The following is an 18825-nucleotide window of genomic DNA, read 5'->3' as shown; positions in this document are numbered from 1 at the left end:
TTATCAACTTTAAAAATTAATTTAATACTATAGAAAGTCAGAGACAATCAAACATAATACAAGAGATATTACTAGTACGGTTAACACAACTAATAACATAAATAAATAATTTAATCATCTTAGTAACTAACGGCACAACATCACAATGAAACAATGACTAACATTGTCAGTGATCAATTAAAAATCATCAAGAGTGTCGAGGAGTGACCGCACGAGATTCTCGTCGTATTCTTCGATGTCATCCTCGCCAGCATCAATGACGGCATCAACACCTCCTTGTGGGTTTGGTATCGTCAGACCTCCATCTTCATCCGGTTTTAACATTGCCAAACCATTAGCACCCATCCTAATAATACAGACAAGACACAAAATATAACATGGTCTGAGAGTAAGTAATAATTATATAACCTTTCTGTCGAACTTTATTGTTACGTCTTAACTAAGAGAGTCCCTTAATGCAGATTATAAATCAACGATATGACTCTGAGTCCGGTTGCTACTTACATAATTTTTGTATCCATACCTTAAACAGTCGAACGCAATGTTAAACAGTTCCACGGACCGCCATCGTCCGTTCATTGCCAAACAAAAATGAAAGTTCCTTCCGGGGAAAAAGACGTTATACAATCGTGCACATACTTTAAGGTTGGGCATTCTTGGTGGACTTATGCACATGGGCCTTGGATTTTTTCCTTAAATAAAATAAAAAAATGTTAATCATATTATTAAATTATTAACCAAAAAATAAAAATAAATTAGTAGCGTACCAGACATGGAGTTTTCGTATAGTATTCGATCATTCATTGACATGGCCACATCGAAGGCGAAATCTCCCGGATGATAAGTTATTTTCATACATGCTTTTTGTTTGAACAAATCCAATATTGGTCCTGTACAACATTTACAGACTCCCAATGCACAAGAGCAAGGTCTGGATATAGGTGAAGTTTGTTCCGATGTATCTTGATTTTGTCTAGAATAGTCTATCGATGTTCTTAATTTAAATTGATTTAATAAAATCAACGCACTATCGGGTACTTCAATTCCTTCTAAATTATTTGTATACGTATTATTCCTCGTTTTATAGCCTGAAATCATCATTCGTTATAAAAATTGTAAGTTAAAAATAGTAGCCACTAATACAAAAAAACTTACCAATTTTGTTGCCACCGGATTCATAAAGAAAGCAAGTGGTCAATAACAAAAACTCTATTAGCTTCATATTGTAAGCTTATTTTATCACGAAGTTGCGCTTGCGCCGGTCGCTTGAATACAGACACTCTAATTCGCATCAACAGAATCGAACCGGTTCGAAAATTATACCTTTGCTATATTAACACTTTCACATATTCCATTTATTCATTGTGTTTGGTTCTTCTTTACTTAAGTGTTACTATTGAACTTTAACTTCAATAACGCGCCGCAGTCAATGGCAGCCGGCAGGAGACTGAAGTAAACAAGAAAATCTTGTCATGTTTACATCAGTCGCTCCTTTTTATAACATTACAATGTGATGTAAGACATTCGCGTAGTGGAAACTCCCTTTAAAATAACACACACAGTCTTTTTTCACTTAAAGAAATTTGGGAAGATAGTATTAATAATCAACAAATATATTAAATTGAAATAATTTAATTAAATAAATAGGTTTATATTTACAATTTGACTACATTTTTAGGATTGAATTCATTGACATATCTTATTGGAAAAATTCTCCAATAGCATCACCGATGTCATCGAGTGGTCCGTTATTGTTTGGTCTTCCACCGAAAAGTCCACCACCGGGTCGACCGAACAGGCCTCCGCCATTACCATCTCCTAGAAGAGTTCCTGCGGCATTTTCCAAAAACCCCCCACCGGTATCTTCACTTCCACTACCAAAGAGACTTATTGGTTTCGGTCCAGAAGATACTGGTTTAGGTTTCAAGCCTGTTTGAACACCTGATGAACCAAAACTGAAAATATTTTTTTTCAAAATTAACGTTTAGTGCGTAATTAGTCTGAATTTTAAGAATAATTAAATTTCTATTCTTTTTACAACCACAGGTCGTAAAAATATCTAGCCACAATTTGTTCTACTTACCCAAAACATCTAAACGAAGCCGAATAAACAGGAAAACCAGCAATGTCCGCGTTCATGTCTAAACACGCAAATGTATTTCCATTCCGGATACGAATATCGGAAATTTCTGCACAAACACGAACGAAGGGTGCTCTCCTGGGATTGAAGCAAATCGGGGGAGGATCACTCGCTGTAATAAGATTTATTCTTTTAACACTAAGCTATACGGGTTACATTTTAAATTAGAATATATGAATATTAATAATTAATAAGAGCTAAAATAATATCCTTAAAATCAATATACCTGATACTCTACGTCGAACGACTGTATTGTTGTTAACGCTTAGTCTTACGTCGAATATAAAATCTTCTGGTACAAAAGTTATATTTCCACATGCTTTCATTCGAACTCTTTCTAAAATCGATCCAGTACAGCACCCGCACTGTCTCTTCACACAGTTGCAAGGGAATCTCACTACTTGACCTTCAATTTCTTCCACAGGATTATCGGAAACTTCATTCTCTTCGACAGGAGCTGGTGTAATGGCAGCTATAGTAGTAATTGAGGTTTGAGTAACTTCTTGAATTACATCTTCATTGATTACATCATTTTCTACTGTTGTCACCGGTTCAATTGGACTGGGAACTTCATCATCTACCTCATCTTCTTCATTGTCATAATCTTGAGGGACTTGTACCGGCAAAACTATAGTGACAGGTGATTTTAATATTGGTACCGGATGTAATGCTTGTTTCCAAACACTATTAGGTACTTTAAAATCGATCACATCATATTCTCTATCCTTAGACGTGATTACATTGCCTGCAATAGTTAACATAATCAATATATTATTAAGAATAAAAACAATGCATATCAAGGTATTGAATTTGTATCACTTACCAATACCAGCAAAGCACACGTTGATATAATACAATATAAACACTAACTTAACGTTGGAAGTCATGGTTACTTATCTTCAATTCATTGTAATTAAACAACAACAGTTACGCTCGACTTTCCAGTTGAAATTGTTAGCAAAGTAAGTCTCCTCCCACTATTTAACCGCTAACCAGTAAGAAGTTTGATTCTTATTTTAGCTGCACATCGATGAACATGGCAAACAAGTTTTAAATATTTAATGCCTTGACAGGTGAAAGTGGTCATTTGAAAACAAACCTTAAGATTTGAATACTTTACTCCTTTAAGGACTGGCAGTTAAGGTTCTGTATCGATATTACATTATTACGCAATGTCCGAGTAAACCAGAAGTTAATTTCTCTTTTGCAAACAGAATTCAATTTTAAAGGAGAAATTGAATATTGGGTTTTCCGAAAACTCATTTTAATTTTTAAGGAAAATTAAAACGCAGTTTATTTAAATGTTGTTATACATTTATTGAATTGATAAATGTTTACTATCTTTAACGATCTTTCTGTATCTTACAAACAACCTACTATTTTCCTTTATATTTATTTTCAGATCAAGTGTCGAAAATTTTTCCATGGCAGAAATAATTCGAATTTTAAATATTTTATTAATCTGTTACTGGTCATGAGTCAATCAATGCCATTCGAAATGTAATAGAAACGTACAGATAAGTGTACGATAATACTAATCAAGTAGTCCTCTGTCGTGTAAATATTTATATCAAAAATTTAATGTCTGCCATAAACGATACCGTAACGAAGTAAAAAAAGGTTTTGCTTTGAACACTTTTAATTAAATATTTAAATGTACGATTAGCACTTTAATAAAATAAAAACATGGAAATGTTTTCATTACATTTTTACATCTTAACATTTTTATTTTATGTTCAAAAATAAATAACATTTAAATAATTTAAATTAAATAATCTATTTACAAAGTATGTACTTATAAAATTAAGTTAAATGAAAATAAATAATAACTATCTAATTAGATCTATTGAAGTCTCTTTATATTGGTCATGCCATTGACCAGTCCCCTTGCATCATTTTATTTTGTCTTCTACTTTCTTTGTTTTTACTATTCATACGATCAGCGAAACCCATAGAGGCTGATAAATCCCCAATGATATCGTAGTCATCATCATTTTGGTCCTTCTCATGTTTTATATCCTTATTTTTGTTCTGTCTTTTATGTCTTCCGAAAATACCCAAATGCTGTCCAACACTTTCTCCAATTTTAGTCAAATCTAAAACGTCTAAATCAGCTAATTGAAAGTCTGCTCCTCTATGCTTCTTTTTTGGACGTACAACATCGTAATTATTCCCTGAATAAGTGATTTTGTATTTATGACCACGTGTTTGTTCAAACAAATTCGATTCTCTTTCAGGCACAAGTTCTTCAGATTGTGAATCGAGATTCTGAACTATTTGAATCATATCATCTGAAATTGGTTCTGTTGGCAGGAACGCTACAGTAGATGGGTTTTTTGGGGTTATTGTTTCTACTTTCTCGTAAAGAACACCTGAATTACTTGTTGTTTTCTTATTTGTTTCGCTATCTTCATGAGGAATTACTGGAGTTATAGGCATTACAGAGAGCTGACCTGTTATATGAGCCAAAGACATTTCAAGACTTGGATCATCAAATGTGGTAACAGTTTTTGGTGTCGTCAAAAATTGAATGGTGGAAATTTTTTCAGTTGCAAATGTAGTTTCTTGGTTCATTAAATCAGGTAACGGCTTGTGCTCATCTTCTTTTGATGGTACAATATTAGAAACTATAGGTGAATATGTTGTGGTCGAAATTGTTGAACTCATAGTCGATGTAGTTTCGGCAGAAGTTGTCGGTCTTCTAGACGGACGATTTGGTCGCCTTGTTGGTCGTCGCGTGGTTCGGCGAGAGATGGGACGAATTTTAACTGTGGTTGTTCTTGTTACCGCTGGCCTTACAGTTGTTACTCGAGATGATGGTCTCCTTGTTGGACGGCGTGTAGGTCTTGGTCGCCTAGTTGTTGTAGATGTTATTACAGGGGCCTGTTTCTTTTTGTTTTTGTTGGATTTTTTACCACCCGAGCCAAAGAGATCTCCTAACAAATCTTCTCCTAGAATACTGAAGCCTGTGTAGTCTGCACTTTCCACGTCATTAACAGCATCAAGATCACCTAAAAATAAAAAAAAAGTATTGATTATAATTATAAGTAATAAGTCTCATACTATTTCTTGCATAATTCAGTCCCTATCTATCAAGACACCTTGGTAAAAATTGGAATCTATAGATCTAATTTTAAAACATTACTAACCACCATCGTCGTCGTCATCATCGTCCGCTTCTTCATATTCGTCATCGCCAGAAAGTCCGAAATCAACATCATCATCGTCGTCGTCATCGTCATCGTCATCATCATCATCAGAATTTTTGTCATCCTGAGGAACTAATGGTAATGGATCCGCCGGTTCAGAGGTAACACCACGCGGACCAAATTTGAAGCATGATACCCTGACCGCCGCTTCAACTGTACTCTTAGATTGAAGTTCCAAGCCTAAACAGGCTCTGAATTCTTCTCCAGTTCGGGCAATATTATAAACTCGTCCACAAAATTTAGATATTCCTCCAGGAAGAGGCATACAAACTGGACTTGGTTTGCGACCTGTAATTTAAAATATTTATCGATTAAGAACAACGCAAAGATTCCTTGGCGAATTTCTAAGCTTAAAGTAGAATAAATTACTTAATTGACAAAATTACTTACTGGATAATGTACGATTTGCAATTACTTTTCTTCCAAATCTCAAAGATACTGACATCTTGTCGTCATTCAAATACATTAAAGTCGCACATCCTGAAATCGAAATTATATGTAAAGCTAAGTACATAAATAGAAAAATTTAATTCCATTTCTTAAAGTCACCCAATGGAATTACATTGGCATGTATAAAAAAAATCAATATTATGATAATTTGTAATTTCTTGTTGTAATTTAGTAGATGTCATGTATTTTGTATTTTTGCCCGAATTATTAAGTTTTTTAATAATTATTACTAGTTGTAATATTACCTGCGCCGCTTAAATTAACAAGCGGGACCTGGAAGTCTCTGCAACAATTGCAATAAACTTCAGAGCATTTGCAATATTTATTAATGCTGTTGTCCTCTATTTTTATATCATTGTTCTTGTTTGTAACTCCAGTCTTGTTACTATTCTTCTTTTTCCCTGAATACAAAAAATATATTATGAATAAATTGATTTTGGTGATACGTGTAAATAACACTATTGCTTTCTCTATTGTTTTCGAAGAGAATGAAAGGGCTCGCAATTTTTGTCGTAAAGTACGATATTGGTGGTTCTGTAAATTAAGCATGTCTCACAATATTTATTAATAGGTATTGCGTCAATTTAAATCCTAAATAGCTGAACCAATATTGTAATGTATTCTTTTCATCGAAGCATAAATGAAATCATTTACCACAAGGACTATCTAATTAATTCCTAGTACATTGGTATCACTTTCGATTCACTTTACAATACACGCGACATTAATATATGCATTTTTTAATGCTAAAGTATTCGATGTAAACAAGAAACAGACAAATGTAAAATTAATGATAACTCATAAATTCTTCTATTTATTTAAGTTTTGTACACAATAAAATGTAACATTACAATAGAATTGCGGTGAAGTACTGGTGAGCTCTAAAATAGAGTTCTCTTACAGCTGACTATGCCATAGAAAGAGGATGCTTAGTGAGTAATAAGTATATTTTATGTATTGTGTAATAAATATATATGTAATAAGTATATTCTTGTATTTAAAGCTACACTCGAAGTCTTTAAATAGTTACCAAGAAAGCCCTTAACCATTAAATGTCACTGTAAGTGTGGCAATTAGGGATTAAGACGATCTTACCAATTTGTTTTGAGGCAGCAAACGCCAGAAGAACAAATATCAGAAGAAGCTCAAAAACCAGGGAGAGCTTCATCCTGTAGAACTTCTCCCCGCCTGTGAAGGAAAAAGAAATTAACATTGTATGTTTTTCTCTATTTAATTACATGAATTGAGTCCCATACTTTCTTTTAAGACAATCTTCATCTGTCTTGACTGAAGCCGAAAAATATGTCATCACATCTCATTGAATATAAGCTTGATGTAATTATATAATAAATTATGAAATAATAATATTTATTTAATTTTTGCGCAACTTTAAAATTTCATGACTACGTACTAAATATTGTAATTAAATTTGTTCTAATATTTACTTAAGTATGATTATAATAATTTAATTTAGGGACATAGTGTGGCTAGTAATTTGCTTTAATATTTTGTGATTAATTTGAACACAAGATATTTTTAAAACATTACTTGTAAAATCAACTGAAAACCGAACGCGTTGAAATCTTTTCCACTACGCATTTCGCTTAGCAAGTAAAATAATATTTATAGCATACATAACAACAGTTCTTATTTTAAACAACTTAAAACATTTTATCATATATATAAATAATATTGTACTCACCTCTGATACAAAGCTTCTTTATAAAATAGTTACAAAACTTCCAATAGTAATCACGTCGTGGTCACACCGGTCCGAAAGTTGACGTTCGATTAAATTACAATGATTAGAAATCACGACAAGTGGCCCTAAACGTATTCAACAGCCTTAGAGCGGCACCGATACCATACAACCAATGCCTCGCACTCAGAGAAATGTGAAATGGCACCGCACTGTCGACGAGAAAGGAACACTATCGATCATTCGTCTCTATCAGTTACTAAAGAAATGTAAGAGACAGACAATAGAGACACGCGCGCTTATGTAGAATTCAATGTCAATAGCTTGTGGTGCCTACTTTTATTAACTAGGGACTAGGTTAAGGGTAATATGTATATAAGTTAGTAAAATAAATAATAAATGTCAAATATTTTTGGTATATTTTTTACCGTTGTGCCTAAATTTTGCGAAGTTTTTTTTTAGATTACTAAAAGGTTAAAACACAATTGAAATAAGTCCTTATTATATTTAATTCTATAAAATAATAGTAAACACTTAAGCTTCTCTAAATAAATAAAAAAGGCAAGTTATTTTCATTATGGGGTACGGGGTTCGTTTCATCAGCTAATTGCGAAATATTTACTAATTGTATTTTGTGTATCCGGAATCAGTAAATATAAATTTCTTTTCATAGTATATTCTAGAACCTACGTAGGTAGTACGATGATCTCGGATATAGTGATACTATACCGCATTGGCATGAAATTTATTATAGTTTAACTAAAGAAACTACTCTTGAAAGAGAAATTAATATTCAAAATTGATATGTTATAAATTACCTTGTGTATAACTGAATTAAACTGTTTAATAAAAACTGAATGTTTTACAAACAATTTTTGTAGCCCTCTCATTAATATTTTTGCCCCTGTTTTAACAGAATACGTCTCAAGAAATGCCAGTATATCTGAACAATACATTGTTGTCATCAACACTGGATCATCTAACTATTATTAAACTTAAACTCCTCGTTATAGACATGTATATGACCTGAAAAAACAATGTAGTAATTAAAAAAAAACTAAATGACCCGCGACTTCGTCCGCCCGGAATTAAAATAAATATTCTTTAGCCCATGTGTTGTTCCAGACTATATATATGCTAAATTTCATCGAAATCCATGTACCCGTTTTGGACATACCTTTAAACAAACATCCATCCAACTAAACGTTCGTTTTTATTTATATTAATAAGATAAATTTTAATATTTAAAAGACCATTATGGTATAAGAGGACTACATGAAGGTCGGGTATAGTCGAGCGGGCGGCGTGTATCGACGGTGGTTCGGTCACTTTCTACTCGGTGAAAGTTGAACGTCGTCTCCGGACATGTTTGTTTTTCAAAACTCATTCACGCCGCGACGCCACTCCTCACGTAATTCTCGCTGTCTGGGTCAATGTTCGACACGTTAATAATATTATGTATGTTTTATATACATACGTCTAAATTTTTTTTGTTAACCAGACCATATAGTGTTACAAAAATAATGCAATAGTAACGTTATTACATTATGTAAGTCACTCATAATCGACTTAACTCAGAGGGAACCAAAATGTATTTGATATATTTAATTTCATTGTAAAGTAAACAACGAACACTGTCAAGTGGAATAAAAAAAAACTACAAATTTATAAGCTTTAAATAGTTCTTTTTCTTTCTTAAATATTAGCATTATATAAGCTATAAGGAAGTACTAAGTTAATTAGAAGTTATTTTTTTTTATTTGTAAGTTTCTTTTTTTCAACTCACATTCAACTTTGTTGGTATAATATAAAAACTGTTAATTAATATTCACTGCTTATTTCCGAGTCCTAATGTTGCATATTAGGCATACACGCAGTTATCACGCATGTGTTGAAGAGTTACCGCAATTCATAAACATTTGTCAGTTTAAATTTCCGCTGTTAACTTTGTATTTAACCATAATTCCTGCTGTCTTACTTTATTGGTGTATATTTATGTGATTAAGGAAAACTATTTTATGTTAATTAAAATATCGTACGATTTAGAAATATATACTCTATCGCTAATTTAATATTTCATGGTCCTCAAAGCATGCAAAGTAAAAATATTAATAAACATTTCAAGCATACTTAAAGGGTGAGAATAAAGTTTCATCCAAATCTGTCATTTTTAGGAAGACAAAAGAACAATTTAAATAACATTTTTTTTATTTACTTCTTTAATTAAATTTATTTCTTTCATTTGTAATGTATCTCAATGAACTTTAATTAGAGTATGTTGCACCAGATCCGTCGCCCGCACAGTTTATTGACCCCATTGTGTGGCCGCGGACCGTAATGCACCTGCCTTATACATCTCAATGATGTTAACATATATTTCACGGTAAGTACACAATTGATTGAATTAAAAAAAATAATAGATGCAATTTAAATTGAACTGCAACATTTATACAATGCAATATAATACTGATCAATACAACATTGGTCATCATCAATCTGCCCTTATCCCTATCGTGGGTCGGCACAGTATGTACTACTCCTCCATACATCTCTATCAGCCGTCATATCCGATTCTACCTCCTTCTTACGCATATCCTCTTTCACACAGTCATTACATACTTTTTTTGGTCTTTCTTTACCCTTGTAGCCTTCCACATTTAATCTCCACATCAAATCAAAACAAAATGAAAACTAGTTTATTTAAATTTGTCATAGCTAACCTGAATCTGTTGTGATGCATCCTAAAAATGTTGGCGTTTGTAAATAACTTCTTTGTTGAATAGCAATATTATTAGAATACCGATTTATTTTAAGGCTGCGGTCATAATACCGTCAGACAGGCCAAACAATTAAGTCAGTAATGCTATAAAAAAATATTAAATTTACTAAACAAAATTACTTTAATATTTAAAGATACACCAACGCAATATGTCTTGTAAAAAACAATGAAAAATATTTAAAAAGTATGGCTTGTCTAAGAAATTATATTAGTATGATGACGATTCTTTATTATTATTATGTCAACTTATACCAACCCCATGTACACTTTCTCAATGCAGCAGTGCATATAATTACAGTATAGTTATGCTTTATTTAAAATTTCACCTTCTGTTATTGTGAGGGAAGTGAAACGGCCCGAGCGAGATCCAAGTAAAGGAGCATTGAGCAGTATTAACTCGACGTGGGCCAAGCACGACGCCTCTCGCGAACGCCTGACGTCATCTTACAAGCGCGAGATTTAAAAAAAAAATTATAAATTCATAAAACATTCTAGAACTTCATTGCGGCAGGATGGCGGTCAAACTTACACTGTCATTGCTGGCTCTCCTAGCGGTCGCAAATTGTGCGAGTTTCTTAGGTAAGTGTGTGTATTTTTTAATTAACAATTAGCAATCACCCCTTTAATAAGGGATGAGCAGATTCTTTGATCTACACTTTCTTCTACAGTCAAATATGAACCTCAAGATTTTAACGTATTCAATATTTTATTTATACTAAGAATATTTTTGAATTAACTTTCAATTATTAAACTTTAGTAATAATTATTTTGTTATAGTTGTTCTCCATTTTCTGTATACATCTAAAATTTTCATGTACATTTTAAAAATTACCGTGTCCTGTTTCTTCTCGATAGTGGAACTGCCAGGTCCCTACGCTTTTGCACCCTACTAGGTTCCTTTCCTATCATGACGTCATACATGTCAAAAGATCTCATATACATAACAAAACACAAACCAAATATAGTAGTTACCGTAACGAACAATGCCCCTAACGAGCGTATGAATAACGTACACAAGTGAAAGTAAAACAATTTGAAAGTGATAAATAGCATCTAGCGTGATGTCACTGACGTTGTTACACAAAGTTAGAATGTCGAGATAGTTATAGATACACTTTTTGCGATACGACACGTAATAGGCTCCTGTTGCTAACCACATTTATATTCAGCCTATGAAACTGGTGGACTTATAGGGTGAAAACTCAGTGAAAATTGATGAGACCTTGTTAACCTACTGACATACATATTTTATCTAAATTGACGGTAATAAACACCACAAATATATCCTAATCAACGCGCTGATTAACTTTTCAAGTAAAGGTGAGTCCAACTCAAAAATCGCTGAATCTAGAAAGATTAAAAGGTCATACCAGGGTTTTCTTTCTGAATGTTATTTACTATTTAAATCTTTACTACTTCACAGATTACCTTGACTGGGATGGTGGAAAAAAGCTGATAGAAGTGCCAGAACAAAGGAATTCTCAGCCGAACAGAAACTGCATGTGCAAAGGCCCCGCTTGCATTTGCTGTGTTGATTTTAACATTACTATCGTCGATCTTGGTGGTCCAGGTACAGTTTTCTATCATCATCATCACCATCAGCTCACTATACGTCCCCACCGAGGGGCTCGGAGCCTACCCTAAGTAAAGGGTGATTAGGCCATTGTCAACCACGATTAGTTTTCTATACTATATACCAAAAAAATCTTATGAAACTTCTGTTTAATTTTTTAAGATCCCTACATTGTGTTGCTGTTGATTTACTGATAATTTTAAATCTAGATAGCACTTCAGTTAATACAGAAATATATCTATTATTAGGATAGTAGGCGTCTAATATTTTTTTTTACCCCATTAGTGCATAAAGTTTATTAACGCCTTTTTCATTATGATCACTGTAATATATTTTCATTTCGAGTGTATTTGACCATTAAATTGTATAAAATATTTAATCAATATGAAAGTTTAGATTTTATAGCCCGTCCGATAAATCGCTCCCGGAATGTCATACCAACAGTATTACCACTTCAAATATATATTACACTACTGTTTAAAAAAATAAACGGTTATAAAATATATATAACTCCTAATTAACAATTTTATCGGCGTCCGATTTATCGAACGTTATGCACTAATGGGTTAATCTAGCGGCTGTAAAATCTTTCCAATGCTTACTTTAAAGTATCAATTAACTACATATCAATTGCTTGTTTGTCGCATATACATCTTATATCTGTTTCTCATAGTTAACTATAAATATTTTCAGGTTGTGTACATATGAAATACTTATCTCCTGAGGACGGATTCTCAGTTAAGGTCTCGTATGGAAAAAGTCTCATACACAATTCAAAGATCCAAGGTAATTATTTATATGAATTCGTTCTTATTTAATTTTAACTCCATGAATCGATGCTTGAAAGTATATCTAATTGAGCATAAGAAACATAAATAGTATATGAATGAAAGTATTTATCAACGCTGTCATGAAATCATATATTAATCCGCATTAAACCTGTTATACGCCAGTAATGGCTCTTTAAGAGAAAGCGTACCCACTTTAAAAGCAATACACCGTGAAAACACACTTAACTTGTAAATTTCCATTAACTTAATAAAATAATCCAAATGTATGACTCTAATATTGGTTTTTCTTAACAAAGAAAAACAAGAACCATTAATGAATTGAAACTTTCGAAATGATGACCGTTTAAACTTTTTTTCTTTTGTTTAAAGGAGCAAATCCACCACCAATATGTCTGCAAGTCTTCGGAAAGTTTGCACAAGTTTGTGCGAAGTTCAATGACCTCGCTCCCACCGCGGATGGTCTAAGGGGTTGCCTTGAACTGGGACCGAAGTTGTTTGGAGAAACACAGCTGGAGTTTCCTATCGGATGCTTCAAGTCAACAGCCGGCGGTATGGAAATGGAAGACCCACCAGCCGAGCCAGAAGAGTAAGTAGATCTAATAAATTTTCTTTGTATAAAATCCCTAGTACGATGTTAAAAAGGTTTTCCTGAATATGGTGCTTGAAGGATCGGATACTTTGGAAGTCGTTGGGAAGTCCAGTGGATTTATTTAGCAAATACTAAAGATGATAATTTAGTCTTCTAGTACAATGTGTTATCGTTATAATGATTTATTTACTTGCCAGATTTATAAAATCTGATGATGACATTAGTTAGCAAATCTAAAAATGCATTTTCATTTATTATGAATATTTCCGCTTCCCGATCTGTGTGCAGTTAATATTGATATATTTTTATTTAGGACTACAACAGAAGCAGAAGAGACTACATCAGAAGATTCAAGCGACTCTACAGATTTCGACGCAGAGTCATTCCTATTAGGTGTTTACCAAACTGCAGAGCAGGGCATGGCATTCTTAAGCAGTCTACTCGACATACCGCGTCAGAATGCTACCAAGGTAGTCACTACTACCGCAAAACCTGAACCACAACGGAGAGGCCCGAAGAATCTAAAACATCCTAATTTACTGTGATAGCTTGCCCTGTATTCTATATTAGCTTTTAAGTACAAAATAGCATTTTTTAGATATAATTGCTTATATCGCAACAGCTTTTGTTTTCTTCATGCGGTTGAAGAAAGAGAGAGAAGGAATAAACAAAATAATCCTATTAATTGCTTTAATAATGTTATTATAGTTTTTAATTTTGTTATTAAAATATATGAATTAGTACACGTTTAGTTTTTATTTATATTACTCACCGACCTTAGAACTATCGGAGAAACGAAAGGTAAATGGGAAAGAAACAAGTTAAACTTTTTTATGTTTGTATTGGCACCAATTTGTGTTTACATTTAATCTCTTGCAAACGGAGACACGAAATTGGTCAGGAACATGTAGACACCAAAGTCACTGAAAACAAAGACATGCAATAAGATGAGTGAGATAATTCGTAGTAATTTGGTAACAATTCCAAATTTTAAACCATTATCTTTCGCCAATTATTTTAAGTAATGCTAATAGCCTCGCATAAATGTAGGCCAACAGTGGTTGTATTTTTATAACACTATCTCGCATGGAGTCATCGAGTATTTTCTTTTGATTGACCACACATATAATGGTCCAGACACAAATTCATAATTCCTGCCTCAATTCCTAAGTTGTACAAAAAAAAACATTGTAAAAAATGTAATATTTAGGTGTACACTTGATACTTACTCAGTCTTTGTTGCTGAACCTCCAAAAATAGAATCCCTAGGCCCAGTACATTGTAAATTCATAGCTTCTTCAGAATTTTGACACGCTGTTCCAACGAACTTTCTACCGCCCACTACTTCAGCAGTGATCGATTCAGCGTAGAAAACATAGGAGTAAATATGGGAGCAAGATACGTCAGTACCACAACCACTCTGGGCTTGTCCACCATTGGAATAGAAATCGAGATCGCCCAAAGGATAATCGTAACCTTTAAGGCCGGCAGTAGTGTGCAATACTTCTACAACTGTCGCGTCATCTTCATTTAGGATTTCAGGGTGATGAGTCCAGCCATGCAAAGACGGATCTAATGCTGTAACATTAAATTAGGGTTAAATTCTGCTCTTAACCTATTTAAGAAGAAGAAGCATTTTGGAAATAAAATTTAGATGTTTTGATTTAAGATGCAAGAATCCGATATCCGATGCAATAATTGGGCAAAGAATTTCTTTGCCCAATTATTGCAAAAAGATAATTTTAACTACTGGGTTCCGGAGCCATTCTTACCGACAATGTGTGGGATTTCCCCATTAACATTCCTCGCTGCAATACCGGCGACGTGGCCGCCGAGACCAACACCAACGATGCGAATTTGGCTAGCGGTATATCCAAAAGTGTTTATAAGAATGTTAATAAACTGGGCAATGATGAGTCCGGCTTGGGGTGCGTTACCGAGACCATGCGTGTACATTGTTGAACCTGGGCTCCAGTCAACAGCTATCACGTTCACATCCTCCGCTGAGAGATGAGCTGGGAAATTAAACCGTGGTCAGATACTGTCTCTTTCTACTGCTTTATTTTTGGCTTTCTGTCTATCTCCCTCTTTTAGTCTGCTGTCGGCACTGATGTCTTTAAACGAACTGGCTATAAAACATGGTATTTTGTGTCTATTTGATTATCGCCATTTTTGCGCTGATGGTAGCGGCTTATAGCGGTGGTTTGGAGTCGAACTAATAGTATAGATAGAATTAACAGGCGCGTTTAAATCGGAATAAAGCAAAAGCTGTCATTACCAAGCAACATAGCCTATCCAGTATCTATTTATGCTTTTTTAGAGATTTGTGGATATCACCCACCCAAATCGTAGGTGAAAGCGAGTTGTCAGTGAAATTAAGAGCAAAATTACGAGTACTATAAAGAATAATAATAGTCATTACCTTGAACAACAAAAGCATTAAAGTTGCCCGACACACCCTCTCCATCGCTGTGGATGGTAACAATTGTACGACGAGTGACTGAAAACGATGACGTCATAATGGATGCCACCGAGGGCAGCAAGGGCTGGCTGACTTGGGGATTAGCCCTGAAAATATAAAACATAGCAATTAACTTTACAGCTGGAATAAATAAATATATTATCAGTTTAAATAGTGATGATCAGTGAAATGTGTACAAACCTTGTAAATAAATGGAACACCACATCTCCATCTCTCAGCTCGAACGCTGAAGCTAAAAAAACAAAAATTAAGTTACTGAAAATAAATTTAATTAATTTGCAGTATCAAAAGTCCACTTCAATGCTTCTCAAAATTACTATTACAAATAACTATTATTTTAATAGCATTTAATACATGTATTTGTGTAAGCCATTAACTCATTAAAAAATAAATTTCACACATTTTAATTTGGTAATAACACGAAGATTACCAATGTCCTAATCCCGAACATTATCTTGTTAGATTAAATTTGTATTAACAGATAAGTTTCCAATTCTTTTAAATATTAGCCTTAATCACTAAATATTTGTGGATTTTAATAATCATTCGATAACAATAGACATTTCATTTTCACGTGAATATTATTAAGAAATATTTTTATGATGTTGGCAGAATACCACTCCTTAAAACTGATGTTTTTAAAGAAATTGAAAGACAAAAATTGTAACAATTTAGTTATTTCAATGCACTTCTTTTTATTGTTTACCTCTATTAAACAATTTAAATTAAATTTATGTTTGTAGTTTCCCAACAAGATCATTTTTCAATCCAATAATTGATATATATTTTTTTAATATTAACTTTTTTTGCGCGCATTTCGGGCAAAGATTGAGCCTGGCCATCCAACGGGGAAATGCCGCCAGCCTCTTGGGAACCCTACCGTGCGACCGAAGCGATTTCGGATCGATTTTTTATATTATTTAGTTTGGTTTAGTTTTAGTTTATAGTTTATAGTATTATTTTGGTAGATTAATTTTAATTTAATTAGTCACTTAATAATTAATATAGAGTTAATTAATTCAATAATAAGTTTATGTATATAATTTTAAGTTATTATACTTTGATAGTTAATTTAAAGATAGAAAATTCTATAATAGTTGGAAAGAAAATGGGATTTGCATATTAACTTGAATCAACTTGATATACATGTTCAAGCATATGCCTCTTAATCAAAGTAAATTAAAAAGAATACTTGTTTCAAGTATGCGTCACAGTCACAGCAACAAACCTTAACACCAAAAAACTATCCGCACATAAATCACTTCATAAGCACATTTAAGAAACAAAAAGCATAAGGAAAAAGAAGCTAAAAATAAACACGCGGATAAGTAAACCGGAAGTTAAGTTTTCTTGCTTTGCTACATCCAATAAGTATACATCTAATGCACCACGAATTTTGACACAATTTATCTCGATCACAACATTAAGTGCACTTAAGTATATAAGCTCTTTTATTTACCTGCAACAGCAGCACATAATAACAAGAGCCCTCTAGTGATCGCGGACATTTTGAAAGTGTAATAACTAGAATTTTTATCGATAAAATGTTTTTATATAAAATGTAATTATCATTTATTAATCTCTAGTTGCGATAACTTATAAAATCCATCTATAAATATTACTTTCCTGTATTGGAGCTAAACAATTTTAAATAATAACTGGAAATTTCTATCAGTGATATATCTTTTCAGATTATCTTTAATTCATATAATGTATGTTATATACAGCGTCGGTGGCTCAGGGGCGTAAACACTTGATTTGCAATCTGCAGGGCCTGGGTTCGAATCCCGCCATGTACCAATGTGTTTTTCCATTTACGATTTCCATATGTACATTTAACCCACGTTCTTGCGGTGAAGGAAAACGTCGTAATGCAACCTGCACATATCTGAGAAAAGATTTAAATATATCTGTGACGTCAACCAAACCACACTGGGCCAGCGTGGTTGACTATTGCCTACTCCCCCCTAAAAAGGGGGGAATACGTGTCCCTCTTTGCTGACGTATAGTGACTTGATGATAATGTTATATGGAATAAGGAAACAGTTTAACCAGGATAAGCATTAACTATAAATAAAGAATATTATTTTGTAAAAATCACTATAGCAACTACTTTAGATTAAAACTATATCATAGTATGTTAGAACTCTATTTAAAATTATAATTGAATAGGCAATAATAAAAACTTAAAAATATATACATAAACTTATTATTGAATTACTTAACTCTATATTAATTATTAAGTCACTAATTAAATTAAAATTAATCTACCAAAATAATACTATAAACTATAAACTAAAACTAAACCAAACAAATAAAAACAAAATCACTATTGTAATTTGCATAAGGTGTATGCAAGAAAATGTACGGATCAAGAGCCTATAGATATCTTTTGTTGTAATAAAAAGTCGTTAACTAGATGAGCAAGACACTCCTTAGAACGAGAAAAATATCACGGACCCTTGCACACTAGTTTACCTAGGTTCACCTATATTTAAACGCAGAGATTACAATCTAAGTTGTAGTACTAGTGAAAGATGGCATAACTTGATGAATATGGTAAAATAGCATCTTATAAGAGGTAATTTCTTATTAAGAATTTAACAGAATATGATCTTAAAGTTATTTTAATTATTCCGTTACCGAGAAAATATTTATTGAGGTTGATTACAATCTCATTGATATTCCTTATCAATAATTATATTACATTTCACTTCTCATCTCCCTGGCCTTAGCCCACTAACGTGGGAACAGCGTACAGGGTTTTATAAAGCTAAATGTTTTGGCTTAATTTTAACGGCCGACCGCCTGTCTGTCGCCAACCCTACTTGGGAGAGAAATTAAAATTAAATATTTATCTTTAAAAAAATAAATGTGCCATCATAAAGTAAATAATTATAGTTATATACTTAAAAATACATTAACAATAAATAACAATAAACATTAGTAATTAGACTTCTAGAAGTGTCTTATCATTTAAGGTCGCTTTTATAATTTATCGGTCAAGGTAAAAGACCCTGAAGACAAACGTACACGAAACCATATGATAGAAATAACTAAAATACAATCTCTAAATAAACTTCAGTATAACTAAGAGTTCCCTTCAACGATTA

The 18825-nt window shown here is 32.9% G+C and overlaps 4 protein-coding genes across 4 annotated transcripts; 1 reads left to right on the top strand and 3 right to left on the bottom strand.

Moving 5' to 3' along the window:
• Positions 1–5: 5 nt before the first annotated feature.
• Positions 6–3091, bottom strand: LOC106124116 (uncharacterized). The gene is given in 7 exon segments (XM_013320581.1): positions 6–346; positions 524–692; positions 768–1075; positions 1695–1955; positions 2084–2252; positions 2367–2885; positions 2964–3091. Coding segments are annotated over 7 exon segments (1659 nt in total). The 5' UTR covers positions 3028–3091; the 3' UTR covers positions 6–177.
• Positions 3092–3797: 706 nt separating this feature from the next.
• On the bottom strand, positions 3798–7553 carry LOC106124111 (inner nuclear membrane protein SRC1). The gene is given in 6 exon segments (NM_001312117.1): positions 3798–5151; positions 5290–5637; positions 5740–5829; positions 6045–6200; positions 6895–6987; positions 7502–7553. Coding segments are annotated over 5 exon segments (1812 nt in total). The 5' UTR covers positions 6968–6987; positions 7502–7553; the 3' UTR covers positions 3798–4006.
• Positions 7554–10687: 3134 nt separating this feature from the next.
• LOC106124891 (uncharacterized) lies at positions 10688–13971 on the top strand. The gene is given in 5 exon segments (NM_001312165.1): positions 10688–10856; positions 11701–11847; positions 12544–12636; positions 13011–13227; positions 13544–13971. Coding segments are annotated over 5 exon segments (756 nt in total). The 5' UTR covers positions 10688–10789; the 3' UTR covers positions 13776–13971.
• An 83-nt stretch (positions 13972–14054) lies between these two features.
• On the bottom strand, positions 14055–17277 carry LOC106124890 (pancreatic triacylglycerol lipase). Its single transcript, XM_013321901.1, has 6 exons — positions 17172–17277; positions 15893–15944; positions 15653–15798; positions 15003–15245; positions 14460–14808; positions 14055–14153 (listed from the first exon to the last, which is right to left on the bottom strand). The coding sequence occupies exons 1-6, from the start codon at positions 17218–17220 to the stop codon at positions 14096–14098; spliced, it is 897 nt and encodes a 298-aa protein (XP_013177355.1). The 5' UTR covers positions 17221–17277; the 3' UTR covers positions 14055–14095.
• Positions 17278–18825: the final 1548 nt, after the last annotated feature.

This window comes from Papilio xuthus, unplaced genomic scaffold (genome assembly GCF_000836235.2).
Source record: "Papilio xuthus unplaced genomic scaffold, Pxut_1.1 DF825946.1, whole genome shotgun sequence".
NCBI classification, from domain to species: domain Eukaryota; kingdom Metazoa; phylum Arthropoda; class Insecta; order Lepidoptera; family Papilionidae; genus Papilio; species Papilio xuthus.
The sequence above is the reverse complement of the archived record's forward strand: the minus strand, read 5'-3'. Positions and strand labels throughout refer to the sequence as shown.

Bases quoted from the DNA above. Each gene is read 5' to 3' on its own strand.
- LOC106124890 (XM_013321901.1), bottom strand. From the start codon at position 17,220: ATGTCCGCGATCACTAGAGGGCTCTTGTTATTATGTGCTGCTGTTGCA. The intron at 15,799-15,892 runs GTTTGTACACAT...TTATATTTTCAG, and splicing joins GTGTTCCATTTATTTACAAG to GGCTAATCCCCAAGTCAGCC. The intron at 15,246-15,652 runs GTAATGACTATT...TTAATTTCCCAG, and splicing joins TAATGCTTTTGTTGTTCAAG to CTCATCTCTCAGCGGAGGAT.